Here is a 17,690-nt window from a genome sequence, read left to right as displayed (position 1 = left end):
AAGCATAAAATATGTAATTATGCTATATCTAAAATATGAAAATAATTTATATTCCATGATTGAAATCAAATGTATAGATCTAATTTAACGCGGAATCTGTGACTATATCATTTCTTTTCTCTTCTTATGCTTTTCACATGACTCATTGAGATTGGTAGATTTTTTGGGAGAAAGGGTTTCTGGGGAGAGAAACTGAAATCCCTCGATGAAGAGGTGCGTCTGTATGTAATGTGTCAATGCTCTCTCAACCCCCTAGAGGTCCTGTCCTTTTATATGCGAGAACAGAGGGTCTACGATAAGATATAAAAAGATTTCCTCGGAACCCAATTAGTTATTATATTATATTATATATCTTGTTCAATTATAAAAAGGTCACAAAAACCTAACATAAGGTACCCATAAAATTAGAGACATGGGAGTATAGAGATCCTGTCGAGCTTTGCCTTCTGCTTGAATGTACCCATAAAATTAGGTTATCATTTGTATCATGACGAATGAATTGCGATGAGGATTATGGAATTGATGAGCCTAATTCATCTTATTTCAAAAGTTTAGGATTGAATAGTTCTATACAACATTAGGAACAATTTGAGGCAGGCTTTATTATAGGAATCCAATCCCAAATCAACCACAAGGCTCAGTTATACTTACCATGAATCTTGATATAGAGGAACATGTTTGACTTTTGAATGGGAAACAAATCATTAACATTCTTTTTCCTATTGGTGTAATTTTTTTAGGAAGATTAGAAAGTTGGTAAATTTATTTTTATTTTTTTGAGAAAAAAGTCTCTTGGAAAAAAAAAAGATAAATATAATAATCATCGTAATTTCGTCGAATTAGGTATATATATGTCACTCTCATGGGTCATATAACCTTACTAAACCCTTTTTTAAAGCCCTAATATTAATTAGTGGAATATTCATAACTTGCCAAAAAATTGTGATCTAAACCCACAAATTTACATTATATCTAATTTGTAAATCAGCTAATCCTAAATTCCATGACTTCATGTGTTCATCTCTCCTCAACTTTATATTATAATATATATATATATATATTAATTTTATAAATTAATTTTCTTAAATATCTCATCAATAAAAAAATCATAAACCCAATCAATCGAGTCTAGACAGCTCTTGGCCTAACCTTCATATTGACATCTACCTCAAGAAATATTCTTTAAATCCCTTTGAGTCAAACACTGATCATCGTTAGTATTATTCATAAAAAATCTCAAGAACTCCTCATTAGTTATATTTTTTTTGCTGCGAACATTAAGACTTAGTGATGATATTATCATTAAAAGAATTTTAATGATAATAAATATTTTATCATTAAAATATCATAACCAAATCTTTTAAATTTACAGATTAGTCTTTTTTTTTGCTAATATTATTATGAATATTTTGGATTCTGTAATTATAAATTATGATTATGATAAATAATATTTTCATGGACAAACAATATATTTATTGTCACTAAAATAATCAGTGGTAATGTTTATTTTATAATATTTTAAAATTTTAGATTTAAATATCTATTAAATTTAAAGAGATAAACGATCTGAACCGTCGACTCATATGTAATCTGGACCTAGAATTGCTTGATCAACGATTGAGATGAGTGTTACACGGAGACCTGCGTCTTATTCGTGGGTGAAACCTAAACCTAATTCGAGCGAACGACGACGTCTTCCTCCGACGATTGGCGAGCAGCTTCCCTGCACAGGCGAACCTACGGCGCTGTATTCTACTCACGGTAACTCTCTCTATATCTCTCCTTCCCCTTCACGACAACCTCTCTCACCCTCCTCCTCTCCGCTGTCCTCGCTATCTCCTTCTCCGTTGTCGTCCCTCAAGTTCTCCTCCGCTGTCTCGTTCTTCCCCTCCTCCACTTCTCGCCTTCTCCCCGGCAACTCTCTCCCCAATAGCAACAGCGCTCAATGGCTAGTGCGCACTAGTCAGGTAGTCTATTCTATCTCCCAGATAACCCTCGTTGGTTTTCTTGCACTTCCATACTTTTCACCCTCTCCAGGTAGAGATCAACAATTAGACTTCGTTCTAGTTTTTGTTTTCGATTCAATATGTATGCTTGACTTAGTGTGGTGCTAATTGACCAGATGGTGGCGAATCAAGAAATCATGGATAAAGATCGATTGGTTACTGCAACCGAGCAGGTAAAAGTTGAATCTTAACGCCTTTGTTGGTCATGTTTGATTGTTTCTGTCTAAATCGTGGGGCTGATGATTAACGGAGGCCTGTATTTCCAGTGAAGTCCTCGGCTGATAATAAAAGAATGATTATTTATGTATTTGTCCTCAATCTTTGGTCTAAATTGAGGTTGATTTTTTGTGATAGCTGCAAATTATGTTCTTTAGATGTCATTGGTACCAGTCCTTTTCTCATTTAACATGTTTTGTTGCACCTTTAAATCACGCCTTCTTGTTGGAATCAATGTGCAAAATTTTCTTTTGCGGAGAGTGTTTGTGAATATTCATGAATCTTTGGTTAGCTGCTTGTTGATTGTAGAACTTACGGATATACATTGCTATAAGTTCTTCAAACAAGGAGTTACTTATTATTCTTTCTTAATTTACAGGATATGTCTGATGAGTTGAACTTGAAAACAAGAAAATATTTACGTGGTGATGGTGCTAACTTGGAGGTATGTTATTCTTATCATTTAATTTGAAGCTTGTTTTCTTCTCATATGTAGATTTTGCTATATTGACTTTTCATCTTTTTTTTCTTTATGCTTCAGACTTTACGAGATAAAAAGTTGAAGGGCCAGCTTGCTGTTAGGGAAAAATTATATAGCCAGTCTGCAAAAGCTGCTGCCAAGGCAGAGAAGGTTCAACTGCGATATTTGTTTCTTTCACTAGATTACAACTTAATGCCAATGATTTTGTAGCTACATCTAGTGAACTACTTGGTGCTCTACAGTACATATATCATTTTGAAATTTAGCAGATTGTGAGGCATTAATGATTGCTAATGAGCTATGTTTTCTTATAGATTAGTTTAAATTAACTTAGGTTGCATGACTTGACACATAAGCAGCTTGACTACCATGCCATGTTTCTATTGTGCATTTGCTTTGGTAGTGACCTAGTTTATTCCATGAATTTTGAAATTTTACTTGCCATTTTGTTTTTTCTCCTTTTCCCAAGATTGCTATCTCCTACCATTTGCTGCTGGAAGATGTTAGTATAAATTTCTTTTTGCTACAGAATCATGAATGATTTTCTGTGTTCTATTTCTTTCAGTGGCTAATGCCTACAGATGAAGGCTATTTGGAACCTGAGGGTTTAGAGAAAACATGGATGGTCAAGCAGGAGTCTATAATTCGTGAAGTGGATGTTATAAGTTCAAGAAAGCCATTCGATATGATTTTACCTGGTAAAATTTTCTTTTTCTTGTTTGGAACTAAAAGTCAATCTGGTACTGAAATACTTTCAACCCTTGGATTACACAACTGTTTGTGACATCTCTAATTCGGGTGTCATCTGTCTTTCCTTTTATTATATTGGTTATATGACATGTCTGTTGTTATTCTGATTTTCTTTCGCCTCTTAGAATAGCCTTTGTTGGATAATATGTTATGCCCAAGTTGTCTTTTGCTTGATGATGTCCAGAATTAGGTCCATATAACCTCCAATATGCATCAAGCGGACGCTATATGTTGGTGGGAGGACGTAAAGGCCACCTTGCTATGATGGATATGATGAGTATGGATCTGATCAAAGAGTTTCAGGTTTGTGTTTGGTCAAGATTGCCCTCAATCTTTCATTGATAAAGAACCCAAACTGATATGCATGCATCTAATATGTTTGGAGTTTGATTTCATGTATGTAATATGAGATAGGGAAGATTAGAATATATTATCTTCTTTCTTCGGCAATACTACTTGTGAGGTTTGCAAACTGAGAAAGAATGACTAATGGAAGTTGTCTTATAATTCTGTGATACTTCTTTAACTTCATAAAAAACATACTCAAGCAAAGAATTATCCACTTCATCACCATTGATAAGTATTATTTGAATATACCTTGAAATGGACACAAAAATGTGTATGATCTTGTTTCCCGAGGGAAGCAAAAACAGGTGTCTGAGATACATATGTGATATTTACTTTAAACATGTCGAATGTAATTCACTACTTCACTCAGGCAAGCTGCATTTAGGCGTACATATAATGAACATCAGTTTGAATTTGTGATTTAATTATTATTATATAATTTCTACTGAGCCTTAGGTTGATAAATTTTCTCTTTTTCAGGTTAGGGAGACTGTTCGTGATGTTGTTTTCTTACACAATGAGCAATTTTTTGCAGTGGCTCAGAAAAAGTAATCTCTCTTGAAGTTTCAAATTTAAGAATAATGTACTTGCTTACCTCATTTGGATGATTATTTTTTCTTTTGTAATAATTCTTTTACTTTCTGAGATCCAGATAGTGACAAAATAAGCTTGATCACTCTGATAAACCTTCCACAAGCTTATTATATCAGGGAAAGTTACAGTGAACAAATTCTTTGAAACCCATTTTATTTATGAGAGAATCTAGACTGTTATATTTGAGTTGCAATATTTTCACAACAGAAGTTTTTAAATTTTAAGAGTAAAGATAAATCTAGATTGTAGATCTGTCATGCAAGAATTATTACCATGGGGGTGAAATGGATAATAGGAATTGATCTTTAATTCATTTAGAAAACAACTATTGAATGGATGGTTTTCTGAAATCTTAATTTCTTTAGTCAGCATCATGAATATGTTGCCTCTAGAAACTTGGATAGGATATCTGCATCTGATACGAGCAATGTATGTTGCACGGTATTGAGGTTCCACTTGTTAAAAAAAGTGTCAAGGTTGCATAAATCCTGATTTAGATTGTTGATTAATCTGTATAAATTATTAGATGGAGATACTGGTGCAGTTTGAGAACATGAGATTTCTCAAATCAGGGTGTATTAATTGATATGTATAGTGTGATAGATCAGGTTCCACCTGTTATTGGCATAGATGCATAATCTGTGAACAGAATGCACAAATATAGGGAAATGCCACTAATTTTTAAGCTATAGAGAGTATGAAGATCCTGCATAGCATCTCATTGAAGGCAAATTTCAATCTTGAGAGAAAAATGGTCAATTACTTGCAATTCCTAGGTAAATTGGCCAATCTATACATTAATTTTGATGTGATGTAAATCAAGATATTATTTTTTTGATCTATCATGAACTTATTAAAAACAATTGAGTTATGATTGATCATTTAAATGTCTTGCATGGTGTGCATGCATTTGCGCATGTGTTTGCTAAAGTTTCAACACAATTATCACAAAATATACAGACCTCAAAATCAGTACTATAATTAAGCAGTTGTTAAGTGCCTTGAGTGATGCATGGTCTATACATTTATATTTTGAGTGTGCAACGAAAGGATCAAACTAGTTTGTGTTGCTTTCCTGTTTGTGTAAATCAAGTAAATATTTGTTTAAGATGTTCACATCTTACTAAGATTCAATTTGCTCACATGCTTAGGACAAACACTAGTTGCAAAAGTTTCATTGACAATAATTTTCTCGGTATCATCACAAGCCATGTAAATTTGTTTATATATAGATTCTTCCAAGTATAACTGCCCAAGGCTTTGTCATCCTGTTTTTTTGCATTCGCTGGCTACTGTAAGATAATATCAAGTAAACATCCTTGTCAATTTGTCAATGCAGAACTGTTGGCTTGGAAATCTGCACTTTTGCTTTCGGTGTTTACTATGGTGTTTGTGTTTATGTTACTGTTACCATCTGAACTAGTGATATTAATTATCAATATGCTGGTCTTAAATTTGGCAGGTATCCGTATATATACAACAGACATGGTACTGAAATACACTGTTTAGAGGTAAGGCTTTGTGAACATGGATTATTGTTTTGACTTCTATTCCGAGGGGCAAAGTTTGTGTTTTTTTCTCGTAAACCTTTAACAACTTAAATTTCAGTAATTTCAGTTGCATTGAGGTTGTAACTTTCAGTCAACAGATTTTATTGCTTCTGCAGCTCTTGTTCATCTAGATAATGCTAAAGCATGACATAATGTTAGTCAACAGATTTTATTGCTTTTGCAGCTCTTGTCCATCTAGATAATGCTAAAGAATGACACGATGACTGAGATATAATTTGGCTATTTTTAGCAGAACTTCCAACACTAGTCGTGAATGCAACTGTTTAGTGATACTTGCCTTCACATTCTAAATGAAAATTTGTCTATTATATTTTAATACAGTGCTTATCTTTTTGGTTGATACTATGATAGGACTTCACTCATTAACCACAAAATGCCTGCTGTTCATTTAGTATATTGTTTTGTTGGTTGATGGAAGTTACTAACTGTTGTTTTGAATCTTAGGAGCATGGTGCACCTTTAAAGCTTCAATTTTTGGACAAGCATTTCCTCCTGGCATCAGTAAACAAGTTTGCACAACTTCATTACCAAGATGTGAGCACGGGTGTGATAGTTGCCAATTACCGGACGGGTCTTGGCCGTACTGACGTTATGCGGGTGAACCCTTATAATGCTGTCATTGGATTGGGCCACTCAGGTGGTAAAGTCACCATGTGGAAGCCCACAAGTGTGAAACCCCTCGTCACTATGCTGTGCCATCATGGTCCTGTCACTGCAGTTGCCTTCCACAGTGGAGGCCAACTAATGGCCACAGCTGGTATGGACCGCAAGATCAAGTTGTGGGACCTCAGGAAGTTTGGTGTAGTCAATACATACTCGGGGCATGCTCAGACCATGGACTTCAGCCAGAAGGGCTTACTTGCCATTGGAAATGGATCTCGAGTTCAAGTATGGAGAGACTCAGGGAATCAGGAATATGAGAAGTATATGAGCCATGCTATGGTGAAGGGATATCAAATAGGAAAGGTCTCTTTCCGACCATATGAAGATGTCTTGGGTATTGGTCACTCAATGGGCATCTCTTCCATACTTATTCCAGGATCTGGTGAGCCTAACTTTGATACTTGGGTTGCAAACCCGTATGAGACCACGAAGCAAAGGAGAGAGAAAGAGGTTCATGCTCTTCTCGACAAGCTTCAGCCAGAGACCATCATGTTGGAGCCAAGCAAGATCGGCACTGTGAGGCCACCAAGGAGAAAAGAAAGACCGACCAAAAAGGAGACTGAGGAGGAGATGGAGAATGCGGTTGAGGCTGCCAAGAGCATTACGTTCAAGAAGAAGACCAAGGGCAGGAACAAGCCAAGTAAGAGGGCAGCAAAGAAGGAGGAAGAGGTTTTCAAGGCGAAGAGGCCGTTCTTGGACCAACAAATGAACAATGATAGACCCTTGAAGAAACAACGAATAGCGGAGGCTGAATTGCCGAAAGCACTGCAGCGGTTTTCTCGGAAAAAGGCGTCATGATTTTGGGACGGGCATTTCACTTGCGGCAATCAATAGCAACTTCGATCGAACCCTGTTGGCAGTTCTGAATTTGAGTTGATAATGGTTCCAATCGCGATTTGAATTGGATGGCCAATCATACCAGACTCTCGATCCACCTGCATTTGGAAATTTGGTTTTCCTTTTGATCTTTGTAATTTAATCAGCTCTGAGGCAGCCGGAAACTCTTATTACCATTTTGCTAGATTTTAATTAGAATCATCTCTTTTTTGGAAAAAAAAATCTAAGATATGGATCTTGAAGGATGACCCTCTGATGTGAGGACAATGGTTGGGGAAGAGATGGTGGGATGTAGATGGGCGGGCTCCTCTTTTCGGTGTTATGATGCAGCTTAAATTTCTTTTAGGGTTTTCCTGAGTCAAATGTGTTTATACTTATAAAGCTTCTGAGTTCTGATCATGAGTTATTTTCTTCTGTCATTTTTGTACATAGTATGCCTTTCTACTTTTCATCATTAGAATGCACTTAAATTTTGTAGTTTGTATGTCCTGGCTGGTTCTCCTCATTGCAAGTAGTGCTAGACATGTCCAGCACTTGAGCCATCATATGCATCCAGGTGATTTTTCTATATATCACAATTGCACTTCATCGTAATAGTCACGACAATCTCACATCATATATTTTTTCAGGTGGCTCGGTGTGCTCGAAGCCTACGAGGTTAGCTCTTGAGAGGGGCCTTTTTGGTTTTCTGATATTACCTTCATATTTAATTAGTGGTCTCATGGTTTTCTTTGCTTCAACTCAATTTGTATTTTTCTGTTATAGATGAAGTGCTTATGTTGTGAATGTTACTTGTTTGTGTTCTTTAACATCATGCATAAGTGAAAATTGCAGGGAACTTAAGGCTGCTCCTAAGGGCCTCTCCTTATCAAATGTGGAGTAGGTCATTTGCTTCTGAGAATGGTACACACTTGCATATGCTTATCTTGCCTGCTTTTGCAGCATTAGAAACTATCTCCATTCTCCTGTGACTTGTTTGGAAACGAAGTATGTTAATTGGAGAAAAAAAAAAGCTCCAGGGGACTTGGTTGATGCTATTGTTCCCTTCATGGGTGAATCTATTACTGATGGGACTTTAGCTACCTTCATGAAAAGTATGTACTTCGCTCTTTGCTTCATGCATATAAACATGGTTGTTGATGCTTATGCAGGCATCCCGTCACGCATATACTTATGTTGTCAACCTCAAAGTTTCCTGAAATAATTGGTTAAGTTTGATAAACAAAGTCAAAAAATCATATTTTTTTGGTTCTGTGATATCTAATTGTTCCTATCCGAAACATTTAGGGGCAAGTTCTCGAAATGCATGTAATGTGCTTGTCTTTTTACATTCCAAATGTGCTAATTGTCTAATGGGCATGATATCTGGCACAGAGCCTGGTGATAGGGGTTGAAGTTGATGAACCGGTTGCCCAGATTGAGACTGATAAGGTTTTATTGTTTGATTTTTATAGTATAGCTGGTTACTAGAACTGTTTTCATTATGGATCTTTGTTTCAGGTGACAATTCATGTAAATAGTCCTGAAGTTGGGATTATTTAAAAGGTCAGATGTAATCTTAATTTGGCTTCCGATAATTTTCTCCTATATAGTTGATTCTTCCTTCTTGCAGTTGATACAAAATTCAGTGCTTTTCGCCGTTGACAGTTTGTAGCCAAGGAAGGTGATACTGTGACACCTGGGACTAAGGTTTCTGTGGTATCCAAGTCTTCTCCTAGTGGCACGCATGTTGTCCCATCAGATGATAAAGATGCTCGACCACGATCACCTCCTGCTGGTGCTCCCCAACCAACTCCTTCAACAGAGAAGATTGACAAACTGAGTGCTTAAAGAAGAAGGTTCAACCAAAGAAAAGCCTAAAGTAACCTCAGATGCAACCCCCAAAACCTCACCTTCAGAACCTCAGTTACCTCATTAAGGAAAGGGAAAGAGTAAGTCTCTTGGGTTTGCCTATCAGAATTATGTTGTGTCCAATTAAGACCTTGATATATTCTTCAATTGTTGTTAAAATACACAGCTTCAGTCTTTTGAACTTTTCTGGTAAATATGCAAATTCTAGTACTTTTAAAGTCATGAACTCTATATTGTAGGACAAATCTGATGAAGCTTCAGTCTGAATATTAAGATACATTTTCGTCGATGACTCGCAACTTTATATTTTTGTGATTTCTGTGTACTCAGGCTGCTTTGTTTCTGGACTCCAAAACCAGCCAATCATCAATGCGATCATCAATGGGGATCCGATGTTATATATAGAAACTGCATCCGAATCAGTACAGCTGTTGGCACAACCAAGGTATGTTGATTGATATCAGAGAAGTTTTCTGCCTTGTTGAATTCCTAGAACTCGAGTGTTCCATCAAGATTGAAGGGAATATGGTTGGGTGATCAATTCTTAAATTATTTTCAGGGCGTTGTGGTTCCACACATCAGGAATGGATAGAGAAAGAGATGAAGCAACCTTGCAAAGAAGAAGATTCCTGAAGACGACTCCGTTGGAAATCCGACTGATATTGTCCCATTGTTTGCAAAGAAAGAGCTATCTTTCCATATCTTGTGACTCCACCTAACTCCATAGTGTCTTCCTCTTTTCTGTAATCTGCCATCTTGGGCATGCACTCACTCCATAGTGTCTCGTCCGATGGTGTCCATTGCTCCGACTTATGATCAACCGTCTTCTTCTTGCGATACAGTAAGATGTGGTGAAAGACTCGTCGGCTACTTCTTCATTTATAGTCGCATTCAATACGGATATCAATAGCAATAACAAAATCATGAGTTTTAATTATTTAAAATCGATTATATAGATCTTTCATGATCATTAAAATATATAAAAAAATTATATATTTAATAAAATTTAATAGCAATGACCGATTTAAAAGAGCACAGTAGAAACCACACCAACAGAATTTCTAGGTTAAACATCTTTTCTAGGTTAAACATCTTTTACTCTGATTTTTTTTTTTAAGGGGTCAAACAAAGAGTACTTACTACATCCAAAGAGTAACACATGGGTTTCGTGAACCACAGAGGTAGGTATTGATGCACTCACTACATGGGTTTGATGTAACTTGGATGATCCATCAAATGCGTGAAATCATATTTTAATTCTACAAGCAGGTTCAAGTAGGAAAAGATAATAAAAAGACAACATCTGAATAAGTCATATCTCACCCTTATGCATCAATCCTTTGCTCTTCTGCTTTTGCTGTGATGCTTGGATCTCTTTTCTGTCCCTTTTCTTTTTCCTAGTTTCTCTTCCCTTGATCTCCTTTTCTTGGAATGGCATTTCCTTGAGCTACTTGTATGGCACACCCTAGTTTCTGTATCGGAATCATCACAAAGTGCACTGTCAAGCTTCAGAAAGCTTGGTTTCTCAGGGCCAAGAATACGGTTTTCCCATTCTTCCTTCACCCGCACATCATGACTTGGCGAGTGACCATCTTGATCAGAACATGTCTGTGAAAGAAATGGACCAGCTTCATCCATTCTTGAACCTACAGCACCTCTGCCCCGCTTCGCCCTGCATACAGTCATGAGAAATTGGTCAAAATGTGCCAGAAAGAGCAGAAACACTAATTATGTACGTGCGAAGGCAAATGCTTCAGGTACCTATGCACCTAGGTACTACCATAAATATCTAGAATGCTCTTAACCATATTGAGGTTAACAACTACGAGGCCTACGGTAAAAACATTTATAACCTCGAGTGAAGAAACTCTTCAACATCTTCGTCTCTTAGACCGTCATCTTCATATGAGCAGCAGTCTTCTAGATCTTGTTTGCTTGTCGAGCATGAGATGGTGGTTTCCATGTTCTTCTTCTTCCTCGAACTAGAACCCGTATGTGGTGAATTGGTGTGATGCTTCTCACCCCTGCTTTTATGTCTGTGTTTATTTGATCTATCCTCAAGCTTAGCTTCCAACTCCAATTCCTTCTCCCGAGCTCGCCACATTTCAGTAACCTCAACAGTTCGATTTGCTGATGAAGAACAGAGGGCATCGATAAAATTAATGAAGATAAATGAAGTAAAGATATATTAGATCAAAGTAAACCTTCAGGTATTTCTTTGAAAATAAAATGGCAGTACATTGGCATATAAAAAATAGCACTTGCAGTTCCACTACATGGTTTGCTAAGTGGTTGGTCATGGTTTCTCAGAATCATGATTTTATTAGACACCAGTTGATTTTTTCTCCATGAAACTTTTTGGCCTAACAAGAACCAGTGACATCTTTTTTGGTATCATTTTCCTAGAAGACACTAGAAGCTCATATCTCAAGCACTAAAGGATAGTTTGCACCCTGCTGCAGTTCAAGAAGATAAAATGGGGTAATAGAAACATTGGACACTAATTCACAATTTAACTGAATGGACTTTATCAGTTTGCTACTGGAAGAATACACACACACACACACATATATATATATATATATATATATATATATATATATATGTTTCAATAATTTTACAATAATTTACAACATCCATGCTGTCCTTCGAGTCAGCTGCATATATGTATTGTCACATACATGCAATGCATGCAGATACCAATGATTTAAAAAACGTTAGGCGCCAAGGTCCCAAAATGCTCGAGGTGCTAGGTGATTGCTCAAACAAAATGAGACACTATAATATATTAAAATATAAAAAAATATATAATATAATTGATAAATATGATTATATAAATAAAAAAATTATATTAAATTAAAAAGATCCAATAATAATTTTAAATAAACAAAGATTAGGAGTGTTAAAATCTAAATAGTATATTATCAATCTAGTAAATAGAGATTACTTTGTACAGTAGTTAACAATCAATTGTTAATAGTATATTATTTACTGCTAACAATAGTTAGAGGGGGAGAAAAGAACTATTAACAGTAGCAAAGGAGGATAAAAGTGTCACCGATAATGGAAAGCGGGGAAGGAGAAGGCAGGGGTGACAAAGGAAGCTTCGGATGACAACAGTAGCAACGGAGGATTCAGTTTAAGACAACCGCGACAATGGAGGAAGTTGCGAACGACAATAGCAGCGACAGCAGCGAAAGCTCCAGAGGGCATCCATTGGTGCCGGAGGAACCTACGATCCTCTCCCTCGACGGTGGAAGGAACTGCACACGGAGTGACGACAGGAATAAGCTACGAGCTCTTGCTAGGCCGTCGGACTCGTCCCTCGGTGATAAAGGGCTCAATCTGCTACGTTTGCGATGGAAGCAGCGGCAGAAAGCGTCGGCGGTAGAGGCAGAAGTATGCTAGGGTCGGCTTGGGGTTGCATGGGTGTGCAAGGGTGGCTTTTGCAAGTAAAATACTGGTTATTTGGTTCAATTGAACCAACCAACTACTGTTGAATCGACCAGACTTAAAAGTCTAGTTCGGTTGCTTTATTTGAACCGGGCACTTGCTCGAGGCACCCGACGCTTGGGTTCAGGCGAGTGCCCAGGCGGCGCCTCATTGAAGCGCGCTGCCTGGTCCACCCACGAGACGCTCGGGCCTCGTCTCGCCTCGCTCGAGCGCCTAAGTGAGCACCCGAGCGCCTATTTTAATCACTGGCAAACACAACAACCATGCATGCATATCCATACACCCACATGCTAGCACATACATGAACTTTCATGTATAAAAGAATATCACAATGCACGAGGCTCACATTAGCAAGGTCTGAGGGTCAATGTACGCCGCCTTACTCTTGCAAACAAAAAGACTATTTTCATGGTCGAACCTTGGTTTCATAAGTCGTAAAGAATCAACCTTGAAGTGACAACAAGGCTGCCAATTTGTGCCTCATGAAAGATACATGGCTATGCAAATTGCAAGATTAATTGCCTAAAATTATTTTCTGAAACTTCCATCATTAAGAATAAGAACATCAAAAACAAAACAACATCAAAAGACGTAATAAAAACAACCAACATGTATTCTCTATTTAACAAAAACACCATGGAATCAAGAACTATTAATAAATGTATTCTACATGTTGCTAAACTTGGTTTTCTATTTATCAACCAACCTGTCATTTGAAATATTATATAGAATCCAATCCTTTTTATTCTTCTCAAGGAAGAGGGTGGAGTTCGAGATGAAGTATAAGTTCTTAATGTTTGATAGATTTGTTCTGAGATAACTACTACAAAACTACAGTGGCGACAGACTGATTCAAGAGTCACAATCTAGGGAATCAGTCAAATTCCAAGTATCTTTCAGTTTAATAATCCAAGTAAAATGCACCAGGAGATGATCCATTATATCAAAGGAACATGTCTCTTTCTGTTTGAAAGATATAGAGCCTATCCATCTAATTAGCTACTTTAATGTAGACTTTGACAGCTAATATAATTTATCAAGTAATTAAATATTCAATTAGCTCAAGCAAAAGAAGATTTGAATGTTTTAATTGATATAAATTATTCCAATTAAAACTTATATTTTGAAAATTTCCAGATCCTTTACTAATTCTATTTTCCCTTTTCTTTAAAATACTGTGATCAATGGTTTTATATACTTAACAAGAGTCTGTTCATTTTTAATAAAATTTACTAGCCTTGGGCCATGAAAAGGCAGCCATGAATATGACAACTCTTTCCTTCCCCAAAGATAAGATTATTATAAAGAATCCATTCAGTTATTACTGATTATGTTTAACTTGGACAAGTTTTGCAATAAACCGAAGCCATACACCAAATGTGGTCACCCAATATTGAAAATGAAAATCCAAATAGAAAGAAGCTATGCAACAAACCTTGCTGCACTCCAAGAACAGTAGCTGTCAAAAATCGTGAATTCGGTCGACCTCTAACATTAGGCTGGTGGAGATAAACATGAACGCCTTCTTTTTCAGCTTCCAAGCGCAATCTCCTGGCCTCTTCCATCAGTAAAGCAGCAAGCCGATTCTCAGTCTCCAGATCCATATCAGGCATTCAGTCTATAGTACATTATTGTATTAGATATAAGCAAAGCAGAGAATTCAAATAAAAAAGTTAGCATTGAATGCATAATAGAGCATTTAAAATTTTCAGCCAGCCAAAAATATATAAATATAAAAAAGCACATCAGAGTTGTCACAGCTAACATCATGGATTCATATGCTAGATTCATGAGAAGCAAGGTTGTCAAACTTTCCTACATAGGATTGTAAAGGGGGTCAACAAACTTGGATTGTAGGATCAAATTGTAAGATCCTACAATTTAGAAAATAATAAATTTAAGATAATATATATACTTATAGAAATTTATGAATATTTTTTGTTATGATTTACTGATTTAGTAACTCTCAAATATTGTTAAATTAATAATTGTATTTTTAATAAAGTGATTGCATAGTTTAATAATAATATCTCTTATTTGAATTAATAATAATTTTATTGTTTTTGTCTTTTTTTTTTCAGGTTTACAAGGATTCAATTGGTCTCTCTACTCGAGAATGATACCCAAGAGTGTTTGTATATTGGTATTGGTGACGAGATTTCTATTGTAATAATCAAAGAACATTCTATTTATTAGCTTTGTTTTGGAGATATTCTGATTCTTGAGTTGTGACCTTGACCGAATGCTTCTTTCATGACTGGAAAAAGGCACACAATAACCTTTTTTTGCAAATAAGAGGTGTTATATAAGCAATGCTCATTGTCGAAACCACGATTGTCCAACTCGTGACCTCTCATAAGATCACCTGATCCTATGGCCCACATCGGGCCTGGCAAGTTGAGATGGTCCTTGAAATGGAAATATATTGATTTTATTGAGTGGACTCACAAGTCGGCCCGAGCTCACTATATTTCCGTTTCAAGGACCGGTCCAATGCACTAGGCCTGATTAGGGCCAAAGGATCAAACAATTTTACAGTCGTTATTATGAATGACAACCATGGTTGTCCATCACAACTTTTCAAGCTTGATATGAGTTAGCTTCACATGACACAATATTTTGTCTTGTCTTCAGCAACTCAAAGGTGTAAAATTGGCCACTGATGACGTCAAGCTATAGAACTAATATCTAAGACTGGAATGTCGAATCCATTTGCAACTTTTAAGAGAAACATGAGGAACAAAGTAAGATTTCTCCATAGTCTTATAAAAAAAGAATCAAATTCCATCACAAACTAAATTTATCATGATTCACAACCTATATGACATTTACTACAGAATAATTCTTTTTATCTTAAAAAAAAGTGCAGGAAACAACAATATTCATGATGTCAAACTTAACTTTCTAAAGGGTTCTTGACTAGGATATCAAAAGTGTTTGTATGAAGTCATTGTTCATACCATTAATTATGCTAGGCATTTAATATTACATCAAGTAAACAACTATACAAAAGGAAAAGCCCATTAAATGATGAATACATTGTTTGATCACTGGGGTTTAACAATTGATCCAACAACAAAGATCAAATTTAATCTTTACATAGCTAAATTTGGCATTCAGTGTTATGCAGTGTTCACAAATGCATTGATAAGGTTCCAAAATGGCTGAGGTGCCAGGAGTTTGCCCGAGCAAAGTAAGACATTCATCGATATAAAATTATAAACATATAATTAAGAAGAAAGACAATTATTAAAATAAAAATTAGTTAATACATGAGTTTCATGTCATCGTATATTCAAGATTTTACTATTAAGATATCAAAATACATTCATTTAATCATCTATAAAGCAGTGGAAATTGAAAAAAATACCATTGACAATGACAATTTTAGTCTTTTAAACAGTTTATAAACTAGTATGAACAAAAATTAACCATTATTAATGATAATTAAAACTGATATTAAATTCAAAGTTTGCCGGATGGGGCCTGTCCGGGCGAGATAGAAGAGGAGAAGGGGAACCTGCCAGGAGAAGCAAGATCGTCGGTGAAAGAGGCAGAGAGAGAGGAGTTGTGGAGGCTCGGCGAGGGGCAGCGGCTCTGCTGGGAAGAAGGGAGCTGTCGAGGTGGCTCGGCAAGGGGCGGGGAAGGAGGAGGAGAAAGAGGGAGAGGGGCGCGAGGAGGGGAAAAGAGGAGGGAGGGGGTAGAAGCACAGAGGAGGAGGAGGAGGGTAGGGGGCTGTCAGGGAGGCTCAGCTGGGGGCGGCCAGGAGGAGGAGGAGAAAGAGGGAGCGCAACAGCGGGAGGGAAGAAGAGGAAGGGAAGGGGGAGGTGCAAACGCGCCGTCAGGAGGGGGACAGGCGAACCGTCGGCTGCCTTTGCACGCAGAGACAAAGGAGAGAGAGCAACGTCGATCTAGGGTTAAATCCATTCTCCTTCCATCCATATAACGATACGCGTTCCCAATTTACTCAATTCAGCACTCAACTCTCGCCCTTCTCAACATCTCCCGACTCCTCTCTCGTTCACAGCCCAGTTCAAGACCCGTAAACCTCGTCTTCACACCGTTCCGTCGATGAAACCCCAACCGATGCTCGAAACAGGCAAAGATTGGGCCACCGTGTTCGAACGACGAAAAGAAGAAATCGATCGAGATAAGGGAAGAGCCGAAAGAAGGAGAGTGGGAATCGCACCTGATATACGACGACGGGAGCGGAGGAGACGATCGCCTCGGCGTTCACGACTGCCGTTTCGGTGGCTTCGACGACCCTAATCACCCCTTTCTACTCGTCCGTAGAGCCGACGCTCGCCCATCCCACTTGGTGTAGAACCCGGCTCAGGCCGCTTCGACTTAAGGTCATGGGCCGAACCCAACACGCACCTATATAGTGAACCGTGGAAACCCAACACGCCACGTATTATTAATAACCCGACTCGTTCTCTAGTCCGGTTAACCGGACCCATTTTAAACCCGGTTCGAGAGCCTAGTCAGCCGCGGGGACGACCGAGTGGGACCTAACTACAGTAGGAATTGACGAGTCAACGCAATGCGAACAATGACATCGAGGGAAACTTCACCGAGCGACTACCGTTCGACAGACCCAAAAGCTTCCATGTACTCTGCCACTTCCGTCGAGCCTCTAATCTTGTTCCTTTGACATTGCCCATCCCATCAGCAGCGCTGTGATGTGGGAAACTTAGAACACTGGTTCATCGGATCAAACAACATGTAGATTTTCCTGGCTTTCTCATCCTTCACTTCTGCATCGATTTGAGGTGAAGAACTGCATCAGCAGCAGAGACAAGCGTAGCTAATTACGTGTGGTGAGGCAAAGATAGCATGGCTGGTTCTGTTGCTCCATCCCTGTCTTAATTGTCTGAGAAAAATACATGCCTGGTAATTAAGTGTGGTGAGGAAAGATCG

The 17,690-nt window shown here is 37.5% G+C and overlaps 2 protein-coding genes and 1 long non-coding RNA gene across 4 annotated transcripts; 2 read left to right on the top strand and 1 right to left on the bottom strand.

The window, feature by feature from the left end:
• The first annotated feature begins 1,648 nt into the window (after positions 1-1,648).
• On the top strand, positions 1,649-7,885 carry LOC135676400 (probable U3 small nucleolar RNA-associated protein 7). 2 transcript variants are annotated; one of them, XM_065187528.1, is made up of 9 exons: positions 1,649-1,761; positions 2,123-2,179; positions 2,602-2,667; positions 2,764-2,853; positions 3,269-3,401; positions 3,638-3,756; positions 4,282-4,349; positions 5,858-5,906; positions 6,411-7,885. In XM_065187528.1, the coding sequence occupies exons 2-9, from the start codon at positions 2,123-2,125 to the stop codon at positions 7,425-7,427; spliced, it is 1,599 nt and encodes a 532-aa protein (XP_065043600.1). In that variant the 5' UTR covers positions 1,649-1,761; the 3' UTR covers positions 7,428-7,885. The 2 variants fall into 2 exon arrangements, with proteins under 2 accessions (XP_065043600.1, XP_065043601.1); XM_065187529.1 differs by lacking the exon at positions 1,649-1,761 and adding an exon at positions 1,829-2,037.
• A 1,132-nt stretch (positions 7,886-9,017) lies between these two features.
• On the top strand, positions 9,018-10,154 carry LOC135676401 (uncharacterized). Its single transcript, XR_010514263.1, has 3 exons — positions 9,018-9,397; positions 9,648-9,762; positions 9,877-10,154. It is a non-coding gene; the product is annotated as an uncharacterized LOC135676401 (long non-coding RNA).
• A 327-nt stretch (positions 10,155-10,481) lies between these two features.
• LOC103987985 (uncharacterized) lies at positions 10,482-17,105 on the bottom strand. Its single transcript, XM_009406472.3, has 4 exons — positions 16,960-17,105; positions 14,206-14,388; positions 11,171-11,447; positions 10,482-10,989 (listed from the first exon to the last, which is right to left on the bottom strand). Exons 2-4 carry the CDS (start codon positions 14,381-14,383, stop codon positions 10,650-10,652), a joined length of 795 nt encoding a protein of 264 aa, XP_009404747.2. The 5' UTR covers positions 14,384-14,388; positions 16,960-17,105; the 3' UTR covers positions 10,482-10,649.
• Positions 17,106-17,690: the final 585 nt, after the last annotated feature.

This window comes from Musa acuminata, chromosome BXJ1-6 (assembly GCF_036884655.1).
Source record: "Musa acuminata AAA Group cultivar baxijiao chromosome BXJ1-6, Cavendish_Baxijiao_AAA, whole genome shotgun sequence".
Taxonomy (NCBI): domain Eukaryota; kingdom Viridiplantae; phylum Streptophyta; class Magnoliopsida; order Zingiberales; family Musaceae; genus Musa; species Musa acuminata.
The sequence above is the reverse complement of the archived record's forward strand: the minus strand, read 5'-3'. Positions and strand labels throughout refer to the sequence as shown.